At 42.6% G+C, this 21,006-nt stretch overlaps 1 protein-coding gene across 4 annotated transcripts in view; it reads right to left on the bottom strand.

Moving 5' to 3' along the window:
- The window catches only part of BBS9 (Bardet-Biedl syndrome 9), a 445,045-nt gene that overhangs the window by 412,040 nt on the left and 11,999 nt on the right, over positions 1-21,006 (bottom strand). For all 4 annotated transcript variants that reach the window (XM_062178843.1, XM_062178842.1, XM_062178845.1 and 1 more), the window contains exons 3-5: positions 19,118-19,268; positions 15,509-15,573; positions 7,859-7,972 (exon numbers count right to left, since the gene is read on the bottom strand). In XM_062178843.1, the coding sequence (XP_062034827.1) occupies positions 7,859-7,972; positions 15,509-15,573; positions 19,118-19,268 (330 nt within the window). The remainder of the gene's footprint in view (positions 1-7,858; positions 7,973-15,508; positions 15,574-19,117; positions 19,269-21,006) is intronic.

Genomic DNA, 21,006 nt, shown 5'->3' with positions numbered 1-21,006 from the left:
AATCCTCCACCTTGCGGCGCCGGTACACCGGGTTCTAGTCCCAATTGGGGCACCGGATTCTATCCCGGTTGCCCCTCTTCCAGGCCAGCTCTCTGCTATGGCCCGGGAAGGCAGTGGAGGATGGCCCAAGTCCTTGGGCCCTGCACCCGCATGGGAGACCAGGAGAAGCACCTGCCTCCTGGCTTCCGATCAGCGAGAAGCGCCGGCCGCAGCGGCCATTGGAGGGTGAACCAACGGCAAAAAGGAAGACCTTTCTCTCTGTCTCTCTCTCTCACTATCCACTCTGCCTGTCAAAAAAAAAAAAAAAAAAAGTCTGGAAAATACCAAAGTTTTTAAAGCAAAGTAATTTTTAAGTGCTCCAAAGTATGACAAATATTCTCAAGCAAACTGTCCCAGAAGGAATCTGAATGGCTCAACCTTCAGGTAATGAAAGCTTTACGCTAGACCATCAAGTCGCTCATTTATAGGAAACTGGAATTACTAATCTCTGGATGAAAGAAGATAAAAATGAAGGGTTAGGGGGAAAAAAGGTAGCAGTACACATCCCACTCTCCTCCCCCTCACACCCACACATGCACACACATCTCACTCAGCCTGCAGGGAGCTATTCCCCAGCAGAACTTTATGTGTATTCATCTCTATTATGACTTTCTTCTTCATATTATAGTTCATTTTTCATCTTTATTGCCCCCTCAATTGTGAGCTGCCTGAAAACATAGAGCACCTTTTACCATCTTTCTACTCCAAGAAACTAGTGCAGTGCCTGAGCACTCAGAACTCTCTCCACAAATATGCTTCAGATGGTTAGATGGGTGGGTAGGTTGGTGGATAGATGGATGGGCAGGTGGGTGGGTAGGTGGATGGGTAGACAGATGGGCAGATGAGTGGGCAGAAGGATGGGTAGACAGGTGGATATGTAGGTGGGTAGGTGGGTGGGTAGGTTGATGGGTAGCTGGGTGGGTAGATGGGTAGGTAGATGGATGGGTAGATGGGCAGGTAGATGGATGGGTAGGTGAGTGGGTAGACAGATGGGTAGGTAAGTGGGAAGGTGGGTGGGTAGATGGGCGGGTAGGTGGGTGGGTAGATGGATGGGTAGGTGGGTAGGTAGATGGATGGGAAGATGGGCAGGTAGATGGATGCGTGAGTGGGTAGACAGATGGGTAGGTAAGTGGGTAGGTGGGTGGATAGATGGGCGGGTAGGTGGGTAGGTAGATGGGTGGGCAGAGAGAGACATGAAACAGGGGAAGACTACCACACCAGGTTTGCTTCAGGACCTGAGAGTCTCCACGCACTTCCTACTAATAAACAATTTCTTCCCAGTGTTCCTGCTGCACACTTGAAGGATTCCTTGGATATAGCTAATTACAGGGTATCTAAGTCAAACTATGAGTAAAGAAACTTGTAGCTCAAATGCCTTGACAACAGCAAGATTAGTACATTACACAGACTACATGAAGCACCTTATTTTACTAAGTTAAATGTATCCAGTTGTGACCATAAAGTAAAAACATCTTTTTCTTCAGTCAACCACTGGCTTTCTGTTAGTCAATATTAATTCTACGCTTGTCCAAATACTATTTTGAAATGACAAGTTTATTTTAATGCGGCAAAATACCACATTAACAACCACTGGAAGTTCTAGTAACACAATGAAACTCAATAAAAGGAAAATCTGGAAGAAATAGTATTTTGTTCCTTTTCTCAAAAACAAGTAGAGTTCAAATTACCAAATAACAAATTCTGCCAACTTTACTATCATATTTTTAAATCAATTCAAATTCACATTTTTCAAAACAGGCTCAGTATATGTCCAAACTATACCTTGTTTGTCCATACTTAATGTCCCTCACTAAACTTTCTAAGCATTAATTTCTCAAGAAAAATAGCATTTTTATAAAACTCAGAATCAAATCTTCCATCATAAAAAAAAAGAGGCATTTTATTTGAAAGGCAGAGAGACAGAGATCTTCCATCTGCTGGCTCACTCCCCAAATGCCCACCACAGTCAAGGCTAGGCCAGGCCGAAGGTCAGGAGTCAGAAATTCTATCAGGTCTCCTATGTGGGTGGCAGGGACTCAAGTACCTTGAGCCATTACTGCTGCCTCCCAGGGTGAGCACCAGCAGGAAGCTGGGATCAAGGACCAGGACTAGAACCAGGTGTCAACTGCTGCAGCAAATACCCGCCTCAGTATTGAAATTTTTTTTTTTTTTTAATTTTTGACAGGCAGAGTGGACAGTGAGAGAGAGAGAGAGACAGAGAGAAAGGTCTTCCTTTGCCCCGTTGGTTCACCCTCTAATGGCCGCCGCGGTAGCGCGCTGCGGCCGGCGCACCGCGCTGTTCCGATGGCAGGAGCTAGGTGCTTCTCCTGGTCTCCCATGGGGTGCAGAGCCCAAACACTTGGGCCATCCTCCACTGCACTCCCTGGCCACAGCAGAGAGCTGGCCTGGAAGAGGGGCAACCGGGACAGGATCGGTGCCCCGACCGGGACTAGAACCCGGTGTGCCGGCGCCGCAAGGCGGAGGATTAGCCTGTTGAGCCACGGCGCCGGCCAAATTTTTGAAATTTTTGATCTTCAAATACATTCCCCTCCGGGGAAAAAAAAAAAAAACCCACTACATCAAAAGCCCAAACAGTCATCTGGCCATTCACATTGTATTTTTCTGGGTCCAGTGCTGTGGCACAGCAGGTAAAACCAGCTGCTGCAATGCCAGCATCCCACATGGGTGTTGGTTGGAGTCCTGACAGCTCTACTTCCAATCCGACTCCCTGCTAATGTGCCTAGGGAAGTAGTGGAGAATGGCCCAAGTCCTTGGGCCACTGCATCCACGTGGGAGACCTAGAAAAAGGTCCTGGCTCCTGGTTTTGGTCTAGCCCAGCTCTAGCCATTACAGCCATTTGAGGAGTGAACCAGCAGATAGAGGATCTCCCTCTCTTTCTCCCTCTGTAACTGCTTTTCAAATAAATAAAATAAATCTTTTTAACAGAATTGTACTTTTTGATTTCTTATTTTTTTTACTTTTCTCCCAAATCAAAGCATAAACTGAAAACATAACTGAAAAAGCAAATACATGACACAGAAGTTACTCAATCTATTTTACGTAATCTATGAAGAATCAAGTTATGCAATTAACCTTAACTAAATCAAGCTGGATTGCCTCCTGAAGTGAAGTTTTTTAATGAACTCAGAAGGAGGTAAATTCACTCAGAGCCCAGAAGAGGAAACTTCTGTTAACACCACAAGTTTCCGGATACAGGGAACCCGGACTAGAATCTCTCCTTCACCACTTACTAAGTGCATCTTTGGCGAGTTTTTCAACCCATGAAGAGCTTACAACACTGCCTGGTGCAGACTACACACTTGGCAGACGCAGGATGCCTCTGTACCTCTATAATTTAGCATTACTCGAACGCTGTCAGAAAGTCGTAACCAAGGTCCCGTTCTGGACCAACAAAGAGTCAGCACCTCAAGAGACAGTCGTCAGTCAGTCAGTGGATGTAAGAAGGTCCACAGTGTGACAGTGCCATGGCTGATTGACAGAGCAGTGCACAGCCCGAGTTCATTCAGAGTGGCTGTAATCAATTTTGACTTCACGTTGTAGATAAATATGCAGTACAAAAATAAAAACCAAAGAATCACAGTGTATATTATCCTTAAATTGTATAAGCCGTGTTTTACGGATAACTTCAGTTTTCCCACATACCTTGCTCAAAGGCAGTGCCAAGTGTGGCCCAAAGTTGTGGAGGACTGCCATCTAGTGGTAGTTCCTTGTGATGCACATACAAAATCACCTTTCCTGCAGCATTCCTCTATTTTTGAAATTGATTTGTATAAAATAGTGTTAGGTTATGCTTTTTGTTTTTTAATTCTTTTTCAGAAGACTATTATCATGATTATTGAACTTACAACTTCCACAAGAAGCTATATTAAATTCAGAGGAATTTAGAAGATAAGGATTTTTAAATTTTCTTTTTTAAACTCAGATGAACTCTAAGGGAGTTTTCAAAATAAAAGAATGAACACGGCAGTTAATATGCCACCTTGGATGCCCATTTTCCATATCAATCTCCAGCTCCACTTCCAATCCAGCTTCCTGCTAATGTGCACCTTGAGAGGCAGCAGGTGATGGTTCAAGTACTTGGGTTCCTGCCTCACATATGGAAAACCAGGATTGGTGTTCCTGGCTCCTGGCTTCTGCCTGGCCAAACCCCAGCTGTTGTAGGCATTTGGGGAGCCATCCGGCCGTTAGAGCATATTGTTCACTTGCTTGCTCCCTCTCTCCCTCTGTCTCCTAATTTTCAAATTAAAATAAATTAAAATTTAGAAACAAAAAAGTAATGGTCAGCTCACTTTCTGAAAGGTGCACATTAAATATACAACTGAGACATCAAGCTTAGAAAATTCTTTTTTAATGTGCATATCTTAGAAGTTACTTTTACTTTCTTCTTCCTATATCCTGGACTTTTTACAATGTAGTATGCAGTATTCAAAGAAGAAAGATACTTCCATATTAAGAGAAATATATCCTGACTTTAAAATTTACTGTCTATGAGTGAAATGGTCATTTTTCCATTCAATTATTATTTATAGATTATTTGTAGCCACTGTCTATATTCCCACTAAACTAGAGTCTTTTTGCTTTTTACTTGTTAGACTTCTTATTCAGTATTAAGCAATTTTACTATTTTTACTATAATGTAATTTTAAAACATATTCTCTCAAATAAAAGCTTAAAAAAAAGGGAGAAGGAAAGAGGGTGAGAGGGGAGGGAGGGAGGGAGGGAATATCATTATGTTCTTTTCTTAGAATTGTATCTACAAATCACACTGACTGTCAAAAACTGATTAAAATTAAAAGAAAACCATCTCTTATAACAACCTAACTTAATTCAATTTCCACATTCTATCAGGGAAATAATTACAAACAAAGATTTATGTACAAAGATGCTCATGTCATCAAATATACCTTAATTTTTATATTTGTAATAACCCATTGAATTGGTATAGCTATCGCTCAGATCACTTCTAATTTCTCCATATTGCAAACGAAAATATAGATGTATAAACAGAAGGAAGGGAAGGACCGCAGGGAGAAGTGGGAAACGAACGTAGGGAAATTTCATGGGGCTTTTCCATAATCTGGATCCCTTGCTAACATACATTCCCATAAGGTACATTACAGCATCCAGGAACATTTTCATGGCTCTTAACAGCCAGCTCGCCTTGTGAGAGTCTCAGTCATCTGACACAGACATGTGCGATGCATGGCGGCGCAGACCCTCGTCATCTCGCCAGCATCAGTTTTCAGCCTATGCACAGGTTACAAACAGCTTTACCGAAACACTATCTACCCACTGTAAAGTTCACTCCTTTACATACTCCATAGTGTTTAATGTATTTACAGACCTGTGCAACCAACGCCATGATCTAATTTTAAAATATTTTCCTCAAACCACAAAGAAACCTTTTACCCATCAGCAGTAACTGCCCATCCCTCCCATCAATTTCTCTGAATTGACTTGCCATGCCTTTTCCATCTTCTTGTAGATGCTTTAGTGACATATATCATTGTTTCAAAGACATGAAACAGAATGATCCTTCTGCTACTCGGATATTTCTGTTTCAAATCGCAGAATGTTTTATTTCTTAACCACAGGAAAGTAAAACATGCCAGAATGGTTTCTTGTTTTAAGAGATAAAAGAAAAAAGCTATTATATAGGCACAAAGCCATCCATTCCTTTCAAAACTCAAAGCCATTATAATTTGTAGGAGAGGAAAATATCTTCTTCTCACCCACCTAGGTTCATAGCTGAGGTCCCTAAAGGGAAAGACAGTTTCACAGGAGAAGACCACATGTAACTTCATTCAATGTAACTTTTATGTACAGTAGGAGTTTCATAAGAAAATGAAGACCTGAAGAAGCAGTTGATTCTGTGTATTTTTATGCTTGGTTTGATCAGGAAGTGAGCAATCATGGAGAAATATGACAGGGCAAAGTGAGTAGAACCTAATGAGAATAAACTGAGGACTTAGTAAGGCTGACCCATTCATATTCTGCACTGTGACCCTTCACCCTCAGAGACGAGGCTCTTCCTCCCCTCCACGCGTAGGGAGGGCATCTCTCACAGAAGGGTCTTGGGACCCACTTCAGAGGAGAGTCACAACACCCTTCCGGCTTTGGGGCCTGCTTCGGAGACGGCCAGAGGGAAGTCAGGGCTGCTCTGCGCTTTTTTCTGTCTACCAAGGTGCCTTATTTTAGGGTGCTATACCCTAAGCCCCATCATACTACTTAGCAAGTCATTACTAAACCTAGCAAAAATATTAGACAAGAACAAAGAATTTACTCCAACTGGGTTAGCTTGAATGATAATAAAATAGAAACAGAATAACCTACAGAACACAACACTTCCCAGGCCATCTAAAGAACAGTCATGATACCATCAGGAAAAATCTTTCACTTGTCTAACTAAAGCACTTTCTTCTCATAACTTCTGGAACTCCAGATGCATAGAATTGAACAATTTACTTTGGGGGGATTTGGAAGAGGAAAGAGAATTGAAAACAGCTAACAAGGGAGACCTAGGTGCCCCGAGTGTGTCAGACAACAGAGAAACTCGATGGTGAACACTGTGGGTGGGAAGTGGCACTCCACTAACAGAGCTTGGCCTCTCTCGTAAACCTTAGTTCTCTCTCCTCTCCACCAACTATGGCATCTCACACCCTCCTCCAACAATACACACATTCCTGTTACTGGGTTAGCTCCTGTTACCCAGTCAGGTGTTGAGTCCCAGCACCCCAACACCACTGATTCAGTATGCCTAAATTCATGTAGTCCTTGCCTTCACTTCCCTGTACGAAATATTCAGTTTGGGATACTTCGAAACTGAATCATTTTCTCGTGTGTCATGAAAGGAAAATCTAATAAAGGTAGGTAGTTTCTTTAATGCAACAAACAAGCAATAAACTCACAAAAGCATGAGCCCAAACAGAGCAAAAATGTAAAATCCCTAGTTATCTGCTCTGCAGGTGGCACATGCACACACACACACACACAGAGTCACAAGAGCACCCAGGTGAGTGTCACCACTAGCTCCTACCCCACCATGTCATGGTACAATCAGAGAAGCTGGGTTGTCAGAACCCTCCCACATCATAACAACAATGGACGCACAGAAGCACCACGCCCTGATGATTCTGGGACCTCTTGCACTGGGTGGGCACACTGCAGGCAGCCCTTTGCTAACTAGAAAAGGAAACCCTCATGATAGGAGGAAGCCAGCCTCACTGAGAAAAGTACTCAGCAGAGGTGATACTTCCTCTAGGTCGTTTCTGCCACGGCAGAGAGCAGGATCAAGTCTGATTTCAGCCCCCACTTGCCAGCTTTTCCAGCTGCTCTTGTGCACAAACAATCCACACGACCCTGTGTAGCAGCCCAGGAAATGGGGAGGCTGGCGAGGGGCGTCTGTAGCTTCACCCTGCATGCAACAGAGAACACCAAGGACCCCTGCCAACAGCAGGCCAGCCCTTTATTCCAGGAGGAGAAGCAGGCACCAGGTCCATCATTAAAAAAGCTCAATGAGCATATGAATAAGAAACAAACTCTGTAAAAAAAAGAAGTAGTTTTTTCTGTCTCTCTAAACGAAAATGTTGATTATATGAAAATCAAATACATCCAATGCTTAAAGTTTTCTTTTTTTTTATTATTTTGTTTGGGTATATGAGTATAAAGATGTCAATAAAAACATCTATTTTAGCTTTCCCAAAGATTTAAATCACACTATCCTCCATCGTTATACAATCAAATATTCTACATCTGTCATTTGAAATTGCACTCACTCTCACGACTAAAAGCAAATTACCTTTCACACCACCAAATGATCCATATGTCATATTGCAAGCTGTTCTCTGAAGATTATGTTCATACATCAACTTGATCTGATATTGGTTCCCATGTTCCACATTACCCAGAGTTCCTGAAGAGAAAAAAGGAAAGAATCACTTTGCAGTTGTTTACACAAAAAACATTAATTTCTTCTCTACACCAAGTCTAAGTAATTCAATTTCACTGAAGTTTAAAATGACAAAGCAGTAAAACATTATGAGCAATTAGCATACTGATAACCATTATTTTAATGGTGCAGTCAAAATAATTTAATTCTCAGCCAGAACACACCATTACACAAAATAGTATCCCAGAGAGACATTTTATTATCTATTTGTAGTAGACCCATTATGTCTGAGTAAAGTGCAATTATTTAAATAACAACAAAATCCTATAATTTCAGCTCTAAATAAATGAGGTTAAGTTCCTTTCATTTATAAACAAGAACAGAACAAAAAAATAATTGCCTGAGAAAAAAGTTCCCAACATTTTAAAGTGATCTATTTTCTTTTTAAAAAATGTGTCTTCTTTCTTTGATTTATTTGACAGAGACTAGAAGAGATACAGAGAGCTATCTCATCTGCTGGTTCACTTCCCAAATGCCCACAGCAGCCAGGGCTGAGCCAGGCCAAAACATGGAGCCAGAACCTCAATGTGGGTCTTCCAAGTGGGTGGTAGAGATCAGCTACTTGAACCATAACCTACTGCCTCCCAGGGTGCATATTAGCAGGAAGGTGGACTGGAAAGCAGAGCTGGACTCAAACCAAGGCACTCCAATCTGGGATACAGATGTCTTAACTTCTGCACCAAATATCCGTCCCTTGAAAAATTCATTTTCCTGCCCTAACTCTCAAAGTACTCAAGCCCCAGAGTAAGTGTTTAGCCTAACCATTCAACATCAGAGTACTTGGGTTCAATCTCTGGCTCCAGCTCCTGACTCTAGTTTCCTGCTAATGCAGTCTATGGGAAGCAGAAGTGATGGCTCAAGTAATTGGGTTCCTGCCACTCACGGGAGACTTGGATAGTGTTCCCAGCTCCCAACCCAGCCGTGGTCCAGGAATTTCAGGCACATGGAAAGTGAACCAATGAATGGGAGCACATATACTCCCCCAGTAAAGATTATGCTGCCCATGGTATTGTTAATGGCAATTTCCCCTAAGAAAAGAACATCAAGATTGTACCATTTCTTGGGACCAGCATTGTGGCATAGCAGGTTAAGCCACCACTAGCATCCCAAATGGGTGCTGGTTCAAGAGCCAGCTACTCTACTTTCTATCAGTTCTCTACTAACACACCTGGGAAAGCAGCGGAAGATGATTCAAGTACTTGGGCCCCTGTACCCACATGGGAGACCTATTTCTGTTTCTAGCTCCCATTTTTCTATCTATATATATTGCTTGCCTACATTAAGGAGCAGAGCTCTCTGAGCCGCCTCTGGTTCTGACAGCTGCCTATTTTCTGAATCATTCTTGGCTCCACTAAACTCTGTTAAATTTAATTTGTCTAGAGATTTTCTTTTTAACAGTTGAAAGAGAAAAACTAACAAGGAGGAGAATCACTCCTACTCAGTTCCATGCCCTGGAATATGGCTAACAGATTTGCATACCAATGGGGAAAATGAAAAGAGAGGGCAGGCATCTGACACAGAAGTGAAGGCAACAGTTGGGATGCCCACATCCCATATAGGAGGGCCTGGGTTCAAGTCCCAGCTTTGCTCCCAGGTCTACTTCCTTCCAATGTGCACCTTAGAAGGCAACAGTGATTATTCAAGTGGCTGGGTCCCTGCCACCCATGTGGGAGACCTGGATTGAGTCCCTGACTCCCAAGTATTTGGAGAGTGAAGTACTCTTTCTTCTCTCTCTCTCTCTCTCTCTCTCTCCTTCCCTCCCTCCCCTCCTTCCCTACTTTCTCCCAGCCTTTAAAATAAATGAAATACATAATAAAACCTTTTTTTAAGAGAGAGAGAGACTCAAATTTGGCAGCTAACCCTAATAGACTGTCTCTAATCTAGATAGTATAAAATCAGTGAGATACCAGGAATCTGGGGTATAATCACAACTAATCCAGCCACAAGGGGAAAAAACAAAAACCAGCTAAACACCTGCATTAACCTAGGGAGAGTTCTAGCTTCCAAGAAACCAGGGGGAAAAAATCCAAGAAACACCTGGTTTAACATTACAGAAATTACCAATTTCATTCTGCACCCGCAGCCAGATCAAACCCTCTGAAGAAGGAAAGCACTTATGCATGACTATTAACCAAAAGGAAAGCAGGAACATTAGGAACTCACATCAGTGAACAACAGCAGCCAATACTTGAGCAAATTTAGCATGAAATGACACTAAGACTTGTGTTCTATAAAAACTCCAAATGCACTGGTAGATTTTAAAACTTCAAATACTAGCACTTTGAAACTTAATAACGCAACGATGGAGAATAAAGATAATTCCTCTTCATTAGATAACTACCTTGCAATAAAAGTACTATTTAGAATCTAAACTTTCTGTGGCCAGGTATTTGGATTACTGATTAAGACACCAGTAAAGGGGCCAGTGCTGTGGCATAGTGGGTAAACCCGCTGCCTGCAGTGCCAGCATCCCACATGGCTACCAGTTCAAGTCCCGGCTGCTCCTCTTCCGATCCAGCTCTCTGCTATGGCCTGGGAAAGTAGTAGAAGATGGCCCAAGTCCTTTGGCCCCTGCACCCATGTGGAAAGACCTAGAGGAAGCTCCTGGCTCCTGGTTTCCAATCCATGTAGCTCCGGCCATTGCAGCCACCTGGGGAGTGGACCAGCAGATGGAAAGATGGAAGACCTCTCTCTCACTCTCGCTCTCTCTCTCTCTCTCTGTCTCTACCTCTCTCTGTAACTCTTTCAAATAAATAAAATAAATCTTTAAAAAAAAGAATATTTATATAGGTTTTATCTTTAAACACACTGTCCATGAACATATTGACTATTAAGTGTAGATGATTATAGTCTACATAAGGTTAAAGTTAATATACAATTCCATCAATTAGAAAGTAGGTGGATATTAGATCATTTATACTATTAGTTGTGTTTAAACAAAATCTTATTTAAGGGGCTGGCGCTGTGGCACAGTGGGTTAACACCCTGGCCTGAAGCGCCAGCATCACATATGGGCGCCAGTTCAAGAACCCACCGCTCCACTTTTGATCCAGCTCTCTTCTATGGCCTGGGAAAGCAGTAAAAGATGGCCCAAGGCCTTAGCTCATGCACCCACGTGGGAGACCGGGAAGAAGCTCCTGGCTCTTGGCTTTGAATCAGCGCAGCTCTGGCCGTTGCGGCCAATTGGGGAGTGAACCATTGGATGAAAGACCTCTCTCTCTCTCTGCCTCTCCTCTGTGTCACTCTACTTTCAAATAAATAAATCTTTAAAATAAAATCTTATTTAAGCGAAAAAAGTCTCAGGGCTGGAACTGTGGTGCAGTGGGTTAAGCTGTTGCTTGTGATGTCAGGATTCTGTATCTGGGTGCTTGTTCAAGTTCTAGCCCTTTGACTCCTAAAACAGTGTCCTGATAATGCACCTGGGAAAGCAGCAGAAGTGGCCCAAGTATTTGGGTTCGTGACACCCATGTGGGAGACCAGGATGGAATTCCTGGCTCCTGGCTTCAGCCTGGACCAGCTCTGGCCATTGTGGACATTTGAAGTAAACCAGTGGATGGGAAATGTCTGTTTGTCTCTGCCTGTCTGTCTCTCATTCTCCTTCTCTCTCTCCTACCTTCAAATAAACAAAAATAAACAAATTTTGAAATGCTCTTCTTGATAATAGTTTAGAGTACAATTTCATACAACTGCTAAGCAGTCCAAGGACATTACATAACACAGTATCATTATGAAGGCTGTATTAAATAAGATCATATAAGCCTGTCAAAAGTAAAGAATCACATCTTTTTAGCTATACACATGGCACCTGTTAAAATTCTATAAATACAACAGATGTTTAGTAAATATTTGTGAAGTATGCAATTTTTGGAGAAAAATATTTAAGAGAATATAATTAGTACGGCTTAAGCTCACACATCTGTACCAATTCACCCAGAAATTGGAGCCCATCAGAAAGGAATGTGAGAATCATGCAATGCTTTCCCTTCCAGAGCATAAGATGAGCTCACTTCAAGGCAGCAAGACCCTGCTGTGTCTCCGCACTAAGCATACACTTGATAGTATATCCCGCACCAAGAAGAAGTCCCCACAGTAGCCTCTGACTATTAAGGGTTGTTCAGGGTCTGGCTCGGTGGCGTAGTGGGTAAAGCTGCCACCTGAAGTGCCAGCATCCCTTATGGGCACCAGTTCTAGTCCCGGCTGCTCAACTTCTAATCCAGCTCTCTGCTATGGCCTGGAAAAGCAGTAGAAGATGGCCCAAGACCATGGGTCCCTGCACCCACATCAGAGATCCAGAAGAAGCTCCTGGCTCCTGGCTTCGGATGGAGCAGCTTCAGCCATTGCAGCCAACTGGGGTAGAATGAACCAGCTGATAGAAGCCCCCCCACCTCACCTTTCCTTCTCTCTCTGTGTAACTTTAACTTTCAAATAAATAAATAAATCTTTTTTTTAAAAAAAAAAAAAAGGAGGTTTTCAGTATATCCAGGAGACTGACTTTAAAGATGTCTTCTAGTTTGACTCAAATCTTTTTTGGAAGCACACAGACTATAAAAAAATAAATAAATAAAACAAAAAATGTTTGAAAAGAAGGCATTTGAGGGAAAAGATGTCAGGCTCAGCTAACACTTTCATCCATTGATGAATTTACTTAAACTAGAAAATGTTTGTGCTCCCCTTGTTACAGTAAAAGCTAGGTAAAAGTTCAAATACACAAATCGTCAGCCTACAAATATCTTCAGAGGTTTTAGAAATGAGAGACAGAAGGAAGTGAGGTGGGGCATAAAGGAATGTAATTTGGACAACTATGGGTCCCCAGAGAATACAAAGTCTTGACATGAACACAAAGAATAAAAGAGCAGTAAAATTCGCCGTTCCCATGGCAAATAACTTTCATCTTCAACACTAATTTAAGGAGGGATGCCAATGTCCGGTAAACAAACTGTGACAAAACATGCTACTTTCTTATGGTGGGCTTCTTGGATAAACACATCTTTTATTCTTAGTCCACGCCGCAAGCCCCAGTGGGATGCTAGCGGCTGTCGTCTTCCTGGGCCACAATTTATGTGAGACCAGGGAAGGCCAAAAATCTGACCTGACTTCTAGTTTCTCAGAAGCACCACCTCTCTGCCCGGCTTTGAGCCCCTTGGGGGCCTTTAGAAGAAGTGCTCCAAGAAGTCGTCAGGGTAACTGTAACCAGTAAGCTCTGCTGCTCCATGGCCTGCACAACCCAGGTAGTGAAATAACACTTGCAGTTACTAGGCATATGACCAGGCACAGAGGAACAACTAGACTCATGCAATAAAGGAGCCTATATCAGACCTTTTCCCCTTACTATGCAATACTGAATCTGTGCCCTATCACTAGGAGGAGCAATACCTTATACCATGACACTAGTAACAATGCGCTTCATCTAGCCTCTCATATAAGCAGAGAAGAAAATAAAATGACAGTGGTTATGGAGAAGGAGAAGAAAACAGCACATGGTAAAGAATAATAAGGACTCAGCTATCAATTGCCTCAGCACTATGCAGAAATTTGTTCACTCATTAATTCAATAAATATTTACTGGAAGTCTGCCATACACAATATGCCTGGTTACCAAAGCCTGCCTTAGAAATATAACAGATCCTCACCTGAAAAGAGAATGCCTAAGAAAATACAGCTCACTGGGACAGAAGTTAGACACAGCGTTAGGACGTGGCTTGGGATACCCATATCCCATGCCACAGGGCCTGGTTCAAGTTGTGACTCCACTTCTAATCCAGTTTCCTGCTAATGCATACCCTGGGAAACAGTAAATGCTCACTCAAGTATCTGGGACCCTGACACACACACGGGAGACACAGATTGAGTTCTGGGCTCCTCGTTTCAGAATGGCCCAGCCCAAATGTTGTGGGCACTAAACCAGCAGATGGAAGATTCTTCTGTCTCGCTTTTAAATAAAATTTAAAATAAAGCTCAAAAAGAAAGGCTATCCAGATCACTGATAGTAAATACAAATAATTACTCAAATAGAAAGCAAGATAGAAGGAAGATTACAATCAAGAGAATGTGTCTGGGTACTGGTGTGTGGCAGAGCAAGTTAAGCTTCCCATTTGGCATGCCAGTCTGAGTTCCAGCTACAACACCTCCAATCCAGCTTCCTGCTAATGCAACTTGAGAAGGCAACAGATGGTGGCCCAAGTACTTGACCGCTGCCACCATGTGAGGACCAGAATGGAGTTTCTAACTCTTGGCTTGGCCTAGACCTGGATGTTGTAGCCATTTGGGAACTGAACCAGTGGATGGAAGATATCTGTCTATCTCCCTTTCTCTCTGTACGCTGCCTTTCAAGGAAATAAATGTTTCTTAAAAAAGAGAGAGAGAGAGAAAGAAAGAGAAAGAGAAGGAGAATGAGTCTGAAAAAATCTAATTCCTAGAAACTAACATTTACATCAAATTCCAAAGGAGATTATCTTTCATGTAGGGGATAACCCCACAAATACTCAGCTTCTCCTTACTCACATATTTTCCTAATATTAACATTCATAAAAGTAACTCCCAACTTGAACTAAAATTAACCTAATAACTCAAGTTACTTTTTAAATTTAATAAGAGCCAGATGCTGGTACCAAACCACTATCCTGGTACCCACAGAACCATGGGAGAGGGTGAAATTTGGTTAAGCCTCCAAGGAAGTGCCTTGAGGCCTGGTTGAGGGAAGACAACCAAATGCCAAGTTACTGGAACTGCAAAGAAAAAACACTTGAGGTTCACCCAAAAAACTCTACTCCAAACCACTATGACTCAGCATCTAATGAATTTTGCTACTGTTAGAAACATGTCTTGGGGCTGGTGCTGTGGCACAGCAGGTTAACACCCTGGCCTGAAGCGCCGGCATTCCATATGGGTGCCAGTTCAAGACCCAGCTGCTCCACTTCCGATCCAGCTCTCCGCTATGGCCTGGGAAAGCAATAGAAGATGGCCCACATCCTTGGGCCCCTGCACCTGCGTGGGAGACCCAGAAGAAGCTTCTGTCTCCTGGCTTCAGATCAGTGCAGCTCCGGCCATTGAGGCCATCTGGGGAGTGAACAAGTGGACAGAAGACCTCTCTCTGCCTCTCCTCTCTCTGTGTAGCTCTGACTTTTGAATAAATAAATAAATCTTAAAAAAAAAAAAAAAAGAAACCTCTCTTAACACTCAAGGGTCCTCAGTGCCCAGTATTGACCCTCTACTGATCACAGGCAATCGTGGACACAATTCCTTGGAGCAGGGAGATTACAAGGAACCCTCTACTAGAAATTTAAGTATGCACAGAAACAGGAGACCAGGAAAATGTAACAGCTTGAGTACCCGAAGGAATAGTGAACAATGAAGAAAAGCTAACCAAGATGAGAAAACCTTAAAGTGAATGTTTTCTGTTCTCTACATTAAGTCAGCACTAGCGAATATCTATTCTTACGTAATGTTAAGGAGCCCAGTTCCTAATAAAAATTCTACATTACAAAAGAAAATGTTTCTTACCTGAGACAGAGTAGACACAAAGTTTTCTAGAATGTAACACAGCCAAATGAAGCATTTCAGTACCTCTGAAAAAAATGGAGAAAGTTTTAAAAGTTATGAAATATTAGTTTCAGATGTAACACAGTGTGAAATAATTTCAAAAGATCTGACAACTGCAGCCACTGTAAGTAAACCAAAAATAGACATGGCAACAAACAGCCAATCTGACAACCCCAGAGGCTCCAACTCTGCCTCAGGGGGCTGCCTTCAGACAGAAACCAAGTGGGGACCCAAGGAGCAACCCGATCTGAGGCTTCACAAGAGAACCAAATTCTGGTCCTTGTTCTTGGGCTAATTCACCTGTGACTCTGGGCAAGTCATTCATCTCCCTGGCCTATGTACCCTACTGGAACAGGTTTCAATTAAATCAAACTACATCACGTGAGCACAACTTGAAAAGAACAGAACATCACAAAAACTAATCATTCTTAGTAAATGGGACGTCTCACTTCCAGAACTGAAATTTTATTAAAGGTATTCAAAAACATTCAGTTTGAACAAACTTGCCAATACAAATAAACTAATATCAACATTGTACTTCTCAGACCATATCAGGTGGTTTTCAGGTACAGTAGCATGGAAATCTAGAAATCCTCCATTCACTATTATCCAGGGTTAAGCTAATAAATGTGAAAGAGTAAAGGGTGTTAAGTGGCTATGATTAACTGGAGACTGGGGCTAGACTAAAGAAGGTGGCTACTACTGGCTTCTGGGATTATGGCCAGATATCTACTTTTTTTTTTTTTTTCTTTTCAAAAAACATCAGAAAGCAGGAATTTTATATGAACTCTCCTGGTTTCTTAAATGCTGGCAGCTATTTTAAATTTAAAACACTGCAGTACTCCATGTGGAAACAGTCCTCCAGTGTACAATCTCTGACACAGACACTATTCTAAAATACAAGAACTGTAATTCTAAAAACCTGAATTGGGGTTCTGACTTTGCAACTCAACTATATGTACAACTAATTAATCTTACAAAGTATCTATATCTCACTTTCAAAATAAGAATTGTATTAAGGTAATATCTGAAAAAATATTGGTGCAATAAACAAAATATTTATCATTCATTGCACTACCAGAAAATGCAAATATGAATGATCCCATAATTGCTACCACCTTTACCAGTTTTTACATGTACCCTGGACACTAAAAGCAATTTTTCCATCATGTTCAGTAAGAAAAGAGCATGTCATGGAAAGACAGTAAAGTATGGGATCATGGGGCCGGCTCTGTGGTGTAGTAGGCTAAACTTCAGCCTGCAGTGCTGGCATCCCTTATGGGTGCAGGTTCATGTCCCAGCTGCTCCACTTCCGATCCAGCTCTCTACTATGGCCTGGGAAAGCAGTGGAAGATGGCCCAAGTCCTTGGATCCCTACACCCGTGTGGGAGACCCAGAGAAGCTCCCGGCTCTTGGCTTCGGATCGGCCCAGCTCTGGCCATTGTGCAGCCAGTTGGGGAGTGAGCCAGCGGATGGAAGACCTTTCTCTCTCTCCTTCCCTCTGACTGTAATTCTACCTCTCAAATAAATTTTTTAAAATCTTAATTAAAAAAAAAATGTATGGAATCAGGGAAACCAGATCTGAATCTGGACCATATAACCTTAAACCCTAAGCTCTAGTTTCCTTATCTATAAATATAGACCATAGCTGACTTATAGATATGATTACTGAGACAATATTTACAAAGACCTAGCACAGCTCCACTTCCTAAGATTAACCTGCTCCCTTTCCAGCAGGTGATCACATAAATCACACTTAAAGACTACTGTGTGTAAATAGAGCCACACTTAAAGACTACTGTGCAGAATGACCACTGGTTCCATTTAGTTTTTTAAACAATAATGGGCAGGTCTGGCACTGTGGCGTAGTGGGTAAAGCTGCTGCCTGCAGTGACAGCATCCCATATGGGCAACAGTTTGAGACCTAGATGCTCCATTTCCGATCCAGCTCTCTGCTGTGGTCTGGGAAAGCAGTAGAAGATGGCCCAAGCCCTTGGGCCCCTGAACCCACATGGGAGACCTGGAGGAGGCTCCTTGCTCTTGGCTTCAGATTGGCACAGCTCCAGACATTGTGGCCAACTGGGGAATGAACCAGCGGTTGGAAGACCTCTCTCTCTCTCTCTCTGCCTCTCCTTCTCACTCTCTCTAACTCTGACTTTCAAATAAATAAATAAATCTTTTAAAAAAAAAAAAATGTACAAAGCAACGCTTCCCCAGTTTAAAAAGAAAAAAAAAAAAAACAATAACGGGGCGATAATATGTTTTTTAGATGGGCTGGCATTGTGGCCCAGTACAACTTATAGTGCTGGCATCCCTTATCAGAATGCCAGTTCAAGTCTCAGCTGCTTTACTTCCAACCCAGCTTCCTGCTAATAAGCCTGGGAAAACAGAAGATGGCTCAAGTGCCTGGGCCTCTGCCACCCACAGGGGAGACCCAGATGGAGTTCCTGGCTCCTGGCTTCAGTCTGGTCCAGACCTGGCTGTTGCAGCCATTTGGGGAGTGAACCAGCAGCTGGAAGATCCTTATCCCTCTCTCTCTCCTCTCCTTCTCCTTCCCTCCACCTCCTCTTCCCACTCTCATTCATACTTTGCCTTTCAAATAAATAAGCAAATCTTTTTTAAAAAATTTTTTTCTAAAGGCATGACTCCTTTAGTGCCCTTACTTTAGAAATCCATTATGTCTAGTATGTGCTAGGTACGTGTTGGGTATGTAATCATCTCTGCTTTCAGATGAAGGAGATACTTAGCAACCACATCAGTCACAAATCTCCCCAACCCAGCCTATCACACAGTCTCATCTCATACCCCAGCCCAACACATCCATGCTGCAGCTTTCTGATGAAAAGAAACACAACACTAGAAGAGAATGAACACTCACCAGTGGTTGGTTATTCCAAGCATAAATAAGGGCCCTGAAAAAATAGCTCCTGGGGTCAACAAAGCACTAGAAGCAAAAGAAGTGGGCCAAAATCCAGAGCTCAGGGCACTGCCCACACTTAGGAGGAGAAAGGGGGGCATTTGGGGAGTAAGTCAGTGGATGGAAGCACTCTCGCACACACTCTCTCTCTCAAAATTAATTATTTTTTATTTTAAATTAGTATCCCAATCATTAGGAACACTCAGGTGACAATATACAAAAATATATTTAGAGGCTGATAAACTTTGCATCACAATGTCTCCGTGTCTCATCCAGCTTCCTGCTAATGAGCCTGGGAAGGTAGCAGAAGATAGCAGAAGTTCTTGGCACCCTGCCATCCGTGTGGGAGACTGAGATGGAGTTCTAGACTCCTGGCTTTGGCCTAGCCCAGGCTGGTTATTGTGGGCATTTGGAGAGTGAACTAGCAGATGATAGATCCCTCTTCCTTCCCCTCTCCCTTATTCTACCTTTTGAATCAACAAATAAATAAATATAAAAGAAAGAAAGGAAGGAGGGAAGGAGGGAAGGAAGGAAGGAAAGAAGGAAGGAAGGAAGGGAGGGAGGGAGGGAGGGAGGGAGGGAGGGAGGGAGGAAATATGTATGAGATTGACATACTCCACGATAAAGTACCAGAATCAGTGGGCTGTACTTACGAAACAAACTTTCCTACTTCCACTTGAAGTATTGGATCCCTCAGATGCACTTCCAGAAGCAGATCTTCAGCTTGAGATCCATCTCCTGTTTTCACAGGATGTGGGCTAAAGATTCTTAGGTATCCCATAAAGCTACCCACAATTATTTTATCTGTTGAGAAATTTTTTTAGAAAAAAGATACAGGAAGAAACAAATATTAGTAAACATCTTTGGTAATATTTTTTCTAATGTTTGAAGATAAATCTACAAATTAAAAAAATCCAGATTTGTTTCATATACAATGGCCACTCCACCAATAGATGTAATTAAAGTAAACTTATTTTATTATTTTTTTAAGATTTATTTTTATTTATTTGAAAGACAGAGTTACAGAGAGAGAGAGGGGTTCTCCGTCTGCTGGTTCACTACCCAGATGGCCTCAACAGCCGGAGCTGAGCTGATCCTAAGTCAGGAGCCAGGAGCTTGTTCCAGGTCTCCTACACAGGTTCAGGGATCCAAGGACTTGGGCCATCTTGTACTACTTTCCCAGGCCATAACAGAGAGCTGGATTGGAAGAGGAGTACCTGTACCCAGGACTAGAACCAGCACCCATATGGGATATGGGTGCTTCAGGTGGTGGCTTTAATCCACGGCACCACAGTGCCAGCCCCAGTAAACTTATTTTAATAACATATACTTTAGATCACCCATATTCAAGTGTACTAACACACTGACTCATTTCCCAAGCCTATGACTGAGTCATAATTTAACTCAGTCAAAGCAAGCCTTTTATTCAAAGGACTACAAGGTGGTAAATGGATTTCATCTCAGAATGTCCACTCTACAACAGGTTAAAGCTGTCAGAAACACTGTATAGAATAGTATTCTGAGGCCTTACTGGATAGAGTATCTGGATTAACAGAGTTTAATCTTGGGTATCAGAGGGGGAAGTCACAGGATGGGTAGTTCAGATTAACTTGTGTCTCCCAAAATGGTACATTCACATCTTAACCACAGGTACCTGTGAATACGCCCTTATTTGGATATATCTTTGCAGATTATTCAAATTTTTAGAAAGATCACAACTAGCCATGTGTTAGGACTCGGTGAGTGTCTTTTAAGGGGACAGAGATGGAGGAGGAGAGTGCCCTGTGAAGACGCAGACACACAGAGAGAAAACAGCCATGCTAAACACAGGCAGAGACTGGAATGATGCATCTACAAGCCAGCGTCCTGGAGGAGGCAAGAAAGGCTCCTGGAGTCTTAACAGGCAGCAGCAACGTCCTGCAGGCACCTGGACTGCAGACTCCGAGCCTCTGGAACCGGGAGAGGACGCATGCCTCTTGTTGCAAGCCACCCAATTGTAGAACTTTGTTGAGTCACCCAGAAAGCTCATTTCCATCTACTTAAAAAGAGGAGTTCTCTATAATCAGGAGATCACCATGTGCCAGACGATGCTCCTAGTAGTTTACATGCACTAAATTCTCATAATAAACCTACAAGCGAGGTGCTGCTCTGGGAACCTCAGTCCTGAGTGGAGACAGGAAAGTCACCAGGAATCTGGTGCCAGATGGCCCAATGGAAGCCTCCAGGAGCCAGTTCAACTCTGCCTGCTTTTGGGGAAGCTATCTCACTCTCATTCCAATCTCTTTTTATACTTAAATTTATCATAGTTTCATGTCACTTGTTGCAAAATAATGGGAAAAAGTTAAATGATGGAGAAATGAACACCAGAGAATAAACTGCACCCAAATCCATAAGAATATTGAGAATTGGTTCATGAGCTAAGCTGGGCACAAACCAGCGTTCATCGTCTAGGTGGGGTTAGGAGCACAGTACACAGAGACAGAAGAGTTCATCAGATTGTCACCTCCAGTCACCTGGTTTCCCATGCCCACTGCAGGTGAAA

The sequence above is a fragment of the Lepus europaeus genome, chromosome 20 (genome assembly GCF_033115175.1).
Source record: "Lepus europaeus isolate LE1 chromosome 20, mLepTim1.pri, whole genome shotgun sequence".
Lineage (NCBI taxonomy): Eukaryota > Metazoa > Chordata > Mammalia > Lagomorpha > Leporidae > Lepus > Lepus europaeus.
Note: the sequence above shows the minus strand (reverse complement) of the source record. Positions and strands in the feature narration are given on the sequence as shown.